Source organism: Typopeltis vanoorti, chromosome 21 (assembly GCF_054136105.1).
Source record: "Typopeltis vanoorti isolate ZY-2024b chromosome 21, IOZ_Tvanoo_1.0, whole genome shotgun sequence".
Lineage (NCBI taxonomy): Eukaryota > Metazoa > Arthropoda > Arachnida > Uropygi > Thelyphonidae > Typopeltis > Typopeltis vanoorti.
In genome coordinates, this window is record NC_143569.1 from 59,989,272 (window position 1) to 60,002,815 (window position 13,544).

The 13,544-nt window shown below is 33.0% G+C and overlaps 1 protein-coding gene across 1 annotated transcript in view; it reads left to right on the forward strand.

The window, feature by feature from the left end:
* Window positions 1-13,544, forward strand: part of LOC150094892 (small subunit processome component 20 homolog) — a 468,852-nt gene that overhangs the window by 338,905 nt on the left and 116,403 nt on the right. Inside the window, exons 40-42 of the mRNA XM_090410975.1 lie at window positions 3,258-3,418; window positions 3,555-3,699; window positions 12,773-12,889. Coding sequence (XP_090267101.1) covers window positions 3,258-3,418; window positions 3,555-3,699; window positions 12,773-12,889 — 423 coding nt within the window. The remainder of the gene's footprint in view (window positions 1-3,257; window positions 3,419-3,554; window positions 3,700-12,772; window positions 12,890-13,544) is intronic.

Here is a 13,544-nt window from a genome sequence, read left to right on the forward strand (position 1 = left end):
AATTCTAATTTAATTCTTTCTGAGTGTTGTAAAAAATCCATTAAACCTCCAACATAATGTCCTCACAGCACTTAAGCCTCTACACAAGTATTTTTCATTAACTGTATAATTGATGATCTCAAGATGAATTTAGGCAGTCACAGAATAAGAAGCATATTCAATGAGAAAAGATATGATATGATAAACATTATTACAAACAAAACATATACATATTAGGTTGGACTAAGCCATTGAGCCAACTAAGCAGTTAGCTTCAGCACATGCTCTATAAAAGGGGTATCCAGATTCTAAAAAGAGAAACTTCATCAGGTCTCACTGCAGTTGGGTTGATAAGAGAATCATTATTTAATTCATTTCTGGGGTCCGTAGTTATGACATGTTCAGTAGATCCAGCTATCTCCTGTTGTATGAATTGGAAATAATTTTGTTTGTCAAGGTTGTAGACATATGTTGGTGTGCCATGTCTCCTGTTTGTCTATGATGAGGAATACCGTACCTGATGGTATTTTGTTCCAGAAAAAGAAAGAGGGATCATGATAATTCTTTATAATGTATTAGAGATGTAAAATTTCTGTAGAAAGTTTGATGATTGTTCCAAGACTATTTATTCTTCTGCTAATTCTTTAAATATAAGGTATGGTGATAGTGCTATTTATTTTTTATTGCCTGCCTCCACTAAAATATATGTACTATTTTGTAAATAGGAAATTGAAAGTGAAGTATGGCACATATGCATATAGAGTTTGGGCCATTAATGCAACAGTTTGATATTATGTAGAAATTAAAGAGCATTGCTAGTAACATTTGCTTTGGAAACATCAACTTTTTGTTTCTAAGTTGAATTATTATTTTTTTTTATTATTATTATTATTGAAAACAGGCATATCACAGTAATTGAATGGCTATTTCTAGGTTCATTATATTCTTCTGAAAATAATAATATATTCAATATTATTCCTTATTCTCTTATACTGATATGTATGTTATAGTTACCTTTTTTTAAAAAAAAACTCTCCAGTTTTCAAAATAAAGTCCATATAATTTGAAAAAAGTTTAGTATTCATTAATTAAAAAGTTTTCTGTTTAAATTTTTGACTTTCATATTTAAAAAACATGGGAACTCTCACAACAATTCCTGGTATGATTTATAAAATTTATGCATAGTCAGTACATACAATCATACATACATCTTCAAAACCCACCTTTCCTAATTGGGTTGTGGGGGCAACAACTGCAAGAGGAACTTCCAATGGTCATGATCCTCTGCCACCAAGCTCAGGTGTTCTGGTGGTATTCCCAAACGTGTCCACCCAAGGTTTTGGATATAATCTATCCAGCGAGTCCTTGGCCTTCCACGTGGCTCCCACCCTAGTCAGTTATTCATTTAAATTACAAACATATACTTGGGCAATACAGTACTTCACCTCACCAGAAGTTTCCCCACTACTGGTATGGAAATTGCTGTAAATACCTATATTTTATGAAAGTATTCATAAAATATAGGTTTAGCTACTTATTCATTGACTTCTATCAGGTAACCGGTGATAAGTTTGCTTCCTGTTAGAGTACAAGATCCACTTTTCATCACAAGTAAGCAAGTAATCCAAAAAGGCTCAATTTTATGACATGAAAGAAGTGAAGAATTTATAGCTTTTGAAGTTTATTGTCATCTGATAATGCATGTGGGACTAATTTATATTTTTTTAAATAAACCTATATTTTATGAAAGTATTCATAAAATATAGGTTTAGCTACTTATTCATTGACTTCTATCAGGTAACCGGTGATAAGTTTGCTTCCTGTTAGAGTACAAGATCCACTTTTCATCACAAGTAAGCAAGTAATCCAAAAAGGCTTAATTTTATGACATGAAAGAAGTGAAGAACAAATTTATAGCTTTTGAAGTTTATTGTCATCTGATAATGCATGTGGGACTAATTTGCTTAGCTTCCATGATTTTCCTAGTCGATGCAAGTGTAAATGAATTGTTTCACCACTCATGTTAAACTTTATGAAACTTTTTGACACGTTAGTGTAGAATTATTTTCGACAGTAGCATGCAATTCTTCATTATCAGTAATGGAGGGTCTTGCTAAACATAGTGCATCTTCAAGTAATTCATCACCATAAACAAATGCCACATGCTTCTGAAGCCTTCAAACTGAGTTTAAATTCATAAAGCAAACAAGTCCGAATTACACCAAGTTCAGCTGACATTTTATACAAATTCACAGAAAAAAGAGTACATGCCAAGTTAGAGCACACTGATTGAATGACTCCTGTCTGTGCCTTATGATGCACATAAAAAAATTTTGCTCTGCAAACCACTACAAAATAAAACAAATCATTGCAGTAAACTCTACCGAAAACTGCACAAAGGTTTTTTAGTTACCTGATATTTATCCCAGTTGCATTTCTTATTTTTTTTTATCTTCTTTATATATCAAATCTGTTCTTATACTGATCTCTTCTTCATTATAAGTAATCTCAGTTATTGCTAGAAGCTCTTGTACGTTATCAGAGATCTCATAGTAATTAAAGTAATGTGTTTTTGTGGTATCTGTATGTACCTTATCTCTATTTATATACTATTCAGATTTTCATTATTTTATAAAACATTGATTTTTCTGCTGTTCAAGTCATCTTTTAATGTTACTAAAATTTATGTTTATGGCTGTTGCTTGTAAATAATTAAATTATGGTTTTTGAAGAATGACATAGTATCCATCATTCTTCAAAAACCTATAGTGAATTTCCATATCAATAGTTTATTATAGCAAGCAAATTTGTTATAATGGTGTTTGTTATAGAGTTAACTGCATTATTTCCTTTTATACTATGTAACTTTATTAACTTTACCTAATATGGATTTTTGCTAGCTAAATTCTAGATGGCTTATAATTGTTGGTATGCTCATCAGGCCTTTTCACTGTGACATGATACAGTAACCTTTGAGAAGATATGTACTTTCTTTCTTCCAAATCACCTCTAGTTCAGTGATAGAAATCATTTTGAAAGATAATTGCTTAATCCTTTCCATAAGACAGCAGTCATTATATTGAATACGTTATCATGTCTATGAACTACCAATTTCTTTTTGTAAGATATTTGAATTTCTTAAGCTCACCATTTCTGTTTTATCTATAATAGATTAATAATAATGACATATAGATATTATTACTTTATTATATGATTACATAATATTTTTGATGTAGAATTCATTACATAAAAAGTAAAAATCTTGTTTTCTTACATAGATTCTCTCCAATACCCACAATCATAAAACTATTGGGAGAGTAAGAGAATGTCTTCAGAAGATAGTTTTAGGAATCATCAACAACCAAGAAATACCTGTGAAATCACTCTTGATTTTCACACATGGCATTATGGCTGATGCTATTCCTGCTTTGAGTGAAAGGTAAAAATGTATATTAAAAAAAATGTAATAATTTAGTTTCTATATAGAATTTAAAGGTGAGATAACAATTTTGAAGATATTATGTGTTTTAATTAAATGTGGTTATACTTAACTTTTAATTGTTTTCTTCTCATAGTTCTATCTCGAAGTTGCCACATGACAAAACAAAATTTGTTCGTCCAGATATCTATTTAATTCTTCCTGAGCCCCATCGAGGAGGTGTGACTGTAAAAACAAGCATCAAAACAAATTCCTACATCCTTGTTGAATTTGGTCTACAGGTAATTTCTGGAAGAAAAGAAAGGGTAGTTATTATTTGTAGTCAGCTCTTGGTATAGCCAGCTCCCTTCAAATTAACTATAAAAACATTATAGCTACAGCTATTTTAAAGAAATTTCACCATAGAAAACTTTCTCTTGGTCCCCACAAGTTTGCTATACTGAGTGTTGAATGTGAAATAGGAAGTTGCTGGTTTAATTAATATATAATTAACACCACCTAGGGTTGCATACTAGCTGATGTATAATTGCTACTGCATAAGAGAAAAAGAAAGTTTCTCAGTTTGTCTTGCTTTGCAGAAAGACAAATTGAGAAAATATACCAGGCAATATGCAGATATTCTCACAACATGATTTGAATTCCAGAACAAATGTGTATTGCTGTATCCATTGTATTAATCCAAAGCTAAAATTATTTTACTTTTCTCTTATGTTCTAATTTGTCATTTATTTTCTAATGTGTGATTTTTATTTCATGTATTATATATATATATATATATATATATATATATATATATTTTTTTTTTTTTAAAGATTTGAATGACTAGAACCGAGATTTAAATAAAAAGGTTTTAATATAAAAACACTACTAGTTTCGGCCTGTAACAGCCTTCTTCAGGTGACATTATAAAAGAAAGAAAAAACACTAAACATTGAAGGTTAAAAGACTATGAACAACATAGACAGTCTCTATACATAATTAGCATGAAAACATTGTAGTTGTATTTGAAGCTGTTCTTTCGTTTGCAGCATTGTTGGGAGAGTGCATGCCTGCTGCATCACGTGAATGCCGGTAAATGATTACAGCTGAATGACTATCTGGGAGGTTGCAGCTCAAGTTGTTATTTAGATTAACAGGATTGATGATGATTTCTCTAGATTCCATGACTTTTTTTCTCTAGTTCGTCACTGCAATGGAAGATGTTAGTAGATTTTTCCCAGCATACTTTGTGACTTTGGTTATCATGATTAGGATTAGCTGAGAAAAGGATATGACTTAATAATGCACTGGCTCGCTGTCTCTTGTAAGTAATGTCCCTCAAGTGTTCTTCTATACGCAATTCGACAGATTTGTCTGTCTGCCCAAAGTAAGGAATATCACAATCACACAATATTTTATATACACCAGAGTATTTTAGTTGATGATGACAAGGTTTTGGGTGGCTAATTAAGGAACGGATCTTTGGAAGCAGAGTGAACAAGGTTCTGATATTGTATTTTCTTAGAACTTTTGCTAATTTATGTGAAACAGTACTTATGTAAGGAATAGATATATTGCCTTTGAATCTATTTGTTTCTTCTGAGTGATGTCTAGGAGGATTAAGAAGGAATTTGTCAATGATTTTCTTGGAATATCCATTAACTTCAAAAGAAGTTTTCAGATGGTTTATTTCTGTGAGAAATTCATTTGGGTCATCAAGAAGAGAATGGGCTCTATGTTCCAATGTGGAAATTATTCCAAGCTTATGAGGAGGGAAATAAAAGATGGGACTGACTGTGCAGATATCTGTTGTTATGTGTGGGCTTTCTATATATCGATATTTTGAGTTTACCAGAAGAGCGAGTCAGTTTGACATCAAGAAAAGGTAAGGAATTATCCGTTTCAAGCTTGGCAGTAAACTTAATACTTTGATGTTGGCTATTGAGATGTTCGAGGAAAACCATAAGGGATTCATGTCCGTGGCTCCAAACAATGAAGGCATTATCCACATAACATTTCCAAACTTTAGGTGTTAAAATAAAGGAAGAGATAGCCTTGGTTTCAAAATCCTCTAAGTAAATATTTGCAAGAACAGGAGATAAAGGATTACCCATAACCAGTCCATGATTTTGTTTGTAAATATTATCTTGAAATTTGAAGTAACTGGACCTGATGCAATGTGTAAGCAAGGCTAACATTTTTTTTGGATAACTTGTCCTTGAGTAATGTTAGGACTTCATCTGTTGGGACATTAGTGAACAAAGAAGTTATGTCCAAGCTAGCCATGATGTGATTTTCATCAACTGTAATATCCTTGATATATGTAACAAATTCTGTAGTGTTCTTGATAAAGGATGGTGACTTTCCTGAAAAACTTTTTAGGTATTTGGCAAGATATTTTGAAAGATTGTACGTAGGCGAATCGATACCTTCTACAATTGGGCGTAATGGGATGTTCTCTTTATGGATTTTAGGAACACCATATATGCGAGGAATTAACGGATGGAGAGAACGTAGAAATAAACGAACGTTTCAGGATACTTCAGTTGTTATTTTTAATAAGTTGTTTGTACGATTTTGAAGTTCACGAGTTGGATCTCTCTCAAGTATTGAGTAGGTATCATTATGTAGTAATTCAATCATTTTATTCTGGTAATCTCCAGAGTTCAGGAGATTACCAGAATTACTGTTGCATTGCCTTTATCCACAGGGAGGATGATTGTCATCATCAACTAAAATACCCTGGTGTATATAAAATATTGTGTGATTGTGATATTCCTTACTTTGGGCAGACAGACAAATCTGTCAAATTGCGTATGGAAGAATACATGAGGAACATTACTTACAAGAGACAGCGAGCCAGTGCATTATCAAGTCATATCCTTTTCTCAGCTAATCCTAATCATGATAACCAAAGTCACAAAGTCTGCTGGGAAAAATCTACTAACATCTTCCGTTGCAGTGACGAACTAGAGAGAAAAATCATGGAATCTAGAGAAATCATCTTCAATCCTGTTCATCTAAATAACAACTTGAGCTACGACCTCCCAGATAGTCGTTCAGCTGTAATTATGTACTGACGTTCACGTGATGCAGCAGGCATGCACTCTCCCAACAGTGCTGCAAACAAAAAACAGCTTCAAATACAACTACAACGTTTTCATGCTAATTATGTATAGAGATTGTCTATGTTGTTCGTAGTCTTTTAACCGTCAATGTTTAGTGTTTTTTCTTTCTTTTATAATGTCACCTGAAGAAGGCTGTTACAGGCCGAAACTAGTAGTGTTTTTATATTAAAACCTTTTTACTTAAATCTCGGTTCTAGTCATTCATATCTTTTAAAAAATATGTATGTTAACCGAGTCATTGATCATTCTGTCATATATATATTAAAATAATATTATAATACTCTCGTGGCAATCAGTAGTAACCCTGTACTTAGAATTACCTGGTTTTTTTTTTTTTTTTTTTTTTTTTTTTTTTTTTTTTTTTTTTCATTCTGTGTGTCTCATGATGCAGGATAGAGGAACATTTATTATAGTATGCAAGTTCATCATCATCGTCAAATTCCTGCCATGTACCCTCATGGGGTGTACAAGATATGATAGTACTAAATGAAAAATTTACATCATTACTAACATCCTATCTATAATTTTCCTCCAAATCAGTCTGTTACTTGTCAAGACTCCAACATTATCAGATCTTTTATTTCTATCCTCTAGGGCACCTTGTACGGTATCAATCCACCTATATCTGGGTCGTTTTCCTGCCAACTTGGCAGAGAACACTTGTTTTGCTAATCTTTCCTTGCCCATTCTGTTTAAGTGACTATAAAACCTGAGATTAGCTTTGCTAACGCATTCCTGGATGCTGACAATGTCAAGTTCTTTCCTAATATCCTCTTTTTTAATATGATATTGCCATTGATGCCATCTGTTCATGCCTCTAATTTTTCTCAGGACTCTTGTATCTGTGGTCTCTAGTCTTTGGTCAAGTGTTTTTTTTCTGACCCAGCTCTCAGATCCATAAGTTAAAACTGGTTTGAACACTGTCTTGTATACAGCTAATTTAGTGTTCTGACTAATTTTTCTTTTATTCCATATGAATTTATTCAGTTGACTTCGTATCATACCAGCTTTGTTAATTTTGTTGTCTATTTCCATATTTAATTTACAATCTTCACGAAAAATTGTGCCTAAGTAGCTGAAATGTTTTACTTGTTCCACGGGTTCTCCGTTCACAATGCAGTTGACACTTTCAATGATTCTGCTTATTTTCATTGTCTTTGTCTTTTTATTACTGACCTTCATACCATACCTATTACAACAGTTACTTACTTTAGTCAGGGAATCTGCATACTTGTGCAGATTTATTAAGAAGTATAACACCATCTGCATAAAGCAATGAGCTGACATTAACGCCTCCAATTTTGATATCATGTTTAATACCACTTTCTTTCATAATGTGGGATAATGTACATCCTTGTCTCACAGCAGATTTAACATTGAACCATCTTCCTGTACTTCCTTCAATTCTAACTGCTGACTTACAACTCAAATAAAGACTAAATATTGCTTGATATAATGCCCCATTGACACCATATAACTGAGCGTATTGAATAGCTTCTCTCTTGGCACCTTGTCATACAACTTTTCCAGATCGACAAAACTTAAATACATATCTTTGTTATATATTCCCATGATTTCTCAACTATTTGTCGTAAAGGGAAGATCTGATCCTGACAGCCTCTATTTGGCCTGAATCCAGCTTGTTCTTCACCAAGCTTTTCTTCCACAATTCTTCTCAACCGTTTCTCAAGTATACTTGCATAAATCTTACCAGGAACACTCAGTAGAGAAATACCTCTGTAATTCTCACATTCAGTTTTATTTCCCTTTTTATATATGGGTACTGTGAGAGCTTTACTCCAATCGTCAGAAATTTGTCCCTCTATTCAGTCCTTCTGAACTATGCAGTGCAGCCACTGTAAGATTTTTATACCACCATACTTCAGCATTTCTGGTCGAACATTATCTACTTCTGCTGCTTTTCCACATTTCAACCCTTTGATGCCTTTTTCTACTTCAAGTGGGGATATGTATTCCTGAGTGTATGCCTGTTGAGTGTTTTTTACCTGCTTGTTTCATTTAGCAATTTTTCGAAGTAATTACTCCATACTTCAAGGATATTTTTTCTCCTGTTTTCATGTCACCTTTATCATCTCTAATTCCTTTTACAGCACTGTTTCCTCCATTTCTAAATTTCTTCAACAACCTCCAGAATATTTTGCCACCTTCTTGATATTTATTTTCTATGTTCTTACCAAAGTCTTCCCATGACTTTTCTTTAGCTAGTTTTACACAATTTAGTTTGCTAAACACCATTTAGTTTTATACTAAATGGTGTTTAGCTTTCTTTACATTTGTCTGGGTATTCTCTAAGAGCATAAGTTGACTTTTTAGCCAAGCGCTTTTAATATACTTTCATCTTTTCCTTCACTGCCTCTTTAACTTCCTGTGTCCACCATGGAGTTCTGATTTTTCTATCCTTTGCAGACAACCTCACTGCCTCTCTGGCTGAATTAATCAGAATTTTTTTCAAGGCTTGCCACCGAATCTTCAAGGTTTGGTTCCTGTTCTCAAACTCTTTCATTTTTTCTTCAATAATCTTTGTTTATTTTAGTCTACAGTTCACATCTGAGAGCTGCTCAACTTTTATTCACTTTAAAACTTTCTTACGTGTTATTCTTTTCAATATGAAATTGAATTTTATCCTGCTCAAGATTAAATAATGATCACTTCCAATTTCAAATCACTCTGGTGTCCTGCACCAGGGAGAAAAAATCACTATCAACAATAACATAGTCAATGAGAATTTTCTTATTCCTTGCCTCTTCTCTCCATGTGAATTTGTGCACATTTTTATGTTGGAAAATGGTGTTAATAATAACCAGTCTGTCCTGAGCAGAAATCCAACAGGTATTTGCCAATATTATTAGCTTTGCTCTTTTCTCCAAATTTTTCCAAAATATTTTTGTATGTCTGACAATCATTTTCAACACTGCTATTTAGATCCCCAACAAGGACCAACTTTTCTTTTTTCATTGTGTCAGTTGCTTTCTCTAAAGCCTCAAAAAATTCCTCCACTTCTGTGGGACCATAGGCACAAATAAGTCTCATTGTCCACTTCCGAATTCTGATATTTGCCCACATCGCTCTACTTGAATACTGCGTGCCATTCAAGAAGTTTAGCCTCTTATTTAGTGTTGAATACTGCGGCTACTCTTTCTTTTCCTTGATTGTAATTGCCTGAATATAACATTTTGTACTTATTGCTCAGAAAGATCTCACCAGTTTTTGTCTTTTTTGTTTCAGTCACCCCCTATTATGTCGATCTGGTACTTATCTAATTCCTCAGCTAGCTCCATTTCTTTGCCATTCAGGCTTCTTATGTTGATAGTACTGATCTTTAACTCTGGTGATGTTGAGTTGTAGTATGTTTTCAGATTTGTTCCAGTAGCTCACTTTTCGCTGTTTTCCCTGGTTCCCTGGCGAAAACAGTGGGGCCTTGTTTAACCAGGCGATGCCCCAGCTGGCATGACAATTTGTCATGTTGTACCATCATTTTGTATTTTAGTATTTTAAGCCAATAAAAATACAATTTGGTTTTCTAAATCCCAAATTGCCAGCCCATCCTCGTTCATTCAGTATCCAGGTAGATACCTAACAGGGTGCACCACGAGATGATGAGGATTGGACATTAGGTCAGAAGCCCTGATCGATTCTCCGCATTCCTTTAAAGGCTATGTGGAGGTCTCCTCTCAGTTATACACCTTTGGAAAATGGAAATAGTCCATGTATTTATATCATGAAATTAAAACAGAAGAAAGAGTTGAGTTGATAAAGTAAGTTTATAGTGATAAACAGTTATCATGAGCTTGTGTGTCACAGATCTGCCATATCCAAATCACTAGAAGACAGTGAGCATCCTAAGCCATAAAAAACAGTTTACACAGTAAACTGTTTTTTATGGCTTAGGATGAAAAAGTTGAAAAAGTTCTGGAAATCATAAGAACTGATGTGCAATGCTCAGAGTGATTTTAGGAGAGATATATGTATTAATAAGGAAATTATTTGTCAATTAATTACCCAAGATTCAATGAAAAAAAGTTTGTGCATGGTTTATTCTGCATGACCCCAGTAATTGAAAATTAGAAAGAAGAGCAAAATGAAACTGCAGAAAATGCATTGAAGCTGCCGAAAGAAACCTAGACTTCATGAATCAGATCCAAAAATATAATAACGGAATAACTAATGTTAAATATTATTTTATAGTATATTTTTTCCCTGTGTATCACAGTCATCTTCAGTACATTTATAAAGCTAATTGAACAATAACTGACAATTCCAAAGGGTGCCTCCTAAGTAGCTAATATAAGATAACTAAAAAGGTCAATATATTTCTTAACTAAAAAAAAAAAATATATATATGTATATATATATATTTACATTAAAAAATTTAGGAAAGATTAGCTGATTTATAAAGTACCATCTCCCATAAAGGGGATAGATGTAAACCATTGGATCTCTTCATTGGAAGAAGACAAGAGTCCTTCACAAAAGTTGATTCCTCATAGAACGGCTTTATAAAGAAACATGTGAAACTCTACCTCACTCTCCTAACTTAAACAGATCCGATGGTTTACATCTATCCCCGTTATGTGAAATAATACTTTATAAATCAGCTAATCTTTCCTAACTTTTTATTGTATATATATATATATATATATTTTTTTTTTTTTTAGCTAGGAAATATATTGACCTTTTTAGTTATCTTACATTAGCTACTTAGGTGGCGCGCCCTTTGGAATTGTCAGTTATTGTTCAATTAGTTTTATAAATGTAATGAAGATGCCTGAGATACACAGCCAAAAATTATATTAATAAATAATATTTTACGTGAGTTATTACGTTATTATATTTTTGAATTCATATGTCTGCTCACTGTATTTCCTTATTAAAACATGAATTGGATCATTATAAGTAATCCAATAGGATTTTCGCTATGACCCTATTTTACTGAAAATATCATCTCAAGTTACAAAACTAAACTAAACTAAAGTGTAAGATGGAAGTCAAATATACAACTCTCCAAAAGCCAGAAAGTTCACCAAAAAAAGTAAAAAATAAATAAATAAATAAAGTGCTAATCTCTTACTATAATAGTAAAAGCATTGTGCACAAAGCATTTGTTTCAAATGGCATACCTGCAATACTGTTTATTATTTAGATGTTCTGAAGTTTTTTTGCTGCAGAGAATCAGTTGCATGCAGTCTCAGCATCAAAAAAAGAAAAAAAAGTATTTGATTCCTTTTTCATAATTGTGTTCCAAAATAAAACTTGATAAGACAAAATAAGCCCACCCACATTACAAAAGCACTGTAGGTTTACAAATAAACCTTTTGTGGGTGGGATCTACATGGGAAAAAAAAATGACATTTTATGGATTTAGTGTTCTGCTTCTAAGTATATATTTAATAGGCTTTATCAAATTTTGCTTGTTTGTGGAAGGAAAAAATTTTGCATGCCTCTGTCACAGTAATTGGTAATTACTGTAGTAATCAGTAATGATGATAAATACTGTAAAACACTTCAGCTGGCCTGGTTGACCGAGTGGTTAGTGTATCCGCTCTCCAGCCAAATGGCTGTGGGTTCGAATCCCGCCGTGGGCATGAATGTTTGTGATTGTCTGTGATAATAATAGTGGTGATGGTAGACATTAGATGGCGTTGGTGCAGATGAGGTTGAGTGGTGGAAATGGAGAGTTGTAGAGTAGGTGCCCTCCCTTGATGAGTCTTAGGACTCCCTGGAGGTGTCAAATAATAATAATAATAACCATTATATGGTTACATTGCAGGCCTTCTTGGCTAGGTTTCAGTGCTTTCAATCTCTAACCACTAAATTCAAATCCCATTAAAGGCATGGATGTTTGGGAATGTCGTCAGGTAGTAAATGAATCTCAGACTGCAGTGAGATCCACTAACTTGCTAGTTGGAGGCCTGAAGCAGCTTTTTTTTTTTTTTTTTTTTTTTTTTTTTTATAGATGTTTTGAAGTTTTTGGTTGCACAGAATCAGTTGCATGCAGTCTCAGCATCACAAAAAGAAAAAAAGTATTTGATTTCTTTTTCATAACCATGTTCCAAAATAAACTTGATAAGACAAAATAAGCCAAAATAATTTTTTTTTTTTTCCAAGCTGCTTATAGCTGTCAATGCTTAGAGACTATGTTTGGCCCCTAGAGAAGGATTTTAAATATTCTTATTGACTTTATTATTTTCATCAGTAATTATTTTAAAATGTCTTTTTCTTTACTTAGCTACTTCATTTTTGCCTGAAAAGAGAGAAACTAAATACCAGTAACCAGGAGCATATGGAAATGTTGGATCCATTTGTTGCCATGTTGAGTGAATGTCTGCAGTCACAACATGTAAAGGTAACATTTTTTGTTGCTGTTCTTTATCATAGAATAGCATCAGTATCAATTCATGTTATTTATGATACATATATTCATCCCTTTCCATTCATACTGAAGAGAAAAAATACGCATATCTGTATATCAAATATACAAATATTATTGGACACAAAAAATGAAAACATTTGGAAACAGAAAAGGTTCATTTTTATAAACAAGAAAATTTTGAAGATTTGAAAACAAGAAAAACAAGAGACTCAGTGACAAATTTTGAAAATATGTTTATGGATTCAGCTAGGCAGGCCTATGATGAAAGTGTTTGCAAGGATAGAAAAATCAGAACTTCATAGTGCACTCGAAAAAACGTTGGGTCAGTCCTGCCACATTATGTGTACCGAACATTTTAAACGAAACACCTATGCTAGGAAGAGAAATTCAAGAGCTTTTGTAACTTTCTTCATATAGAGAGATTGAAACAGATAAGATTTACTGCATGAGGACACAAAGATTTTTTGTGTTCATTCCATCAAGTCAAAGTAAATTAAAGGCAGGCATTCACAAATAACTACTAAGCAGTCATTTATTTTATTCATATGGAGTTTCCTCCCTTTTCTCCCCCGTCCCTATTGGGGCGAGTTGAGCCCCTCTCATGGGGGTTAAGTATTTATGGCTGTAG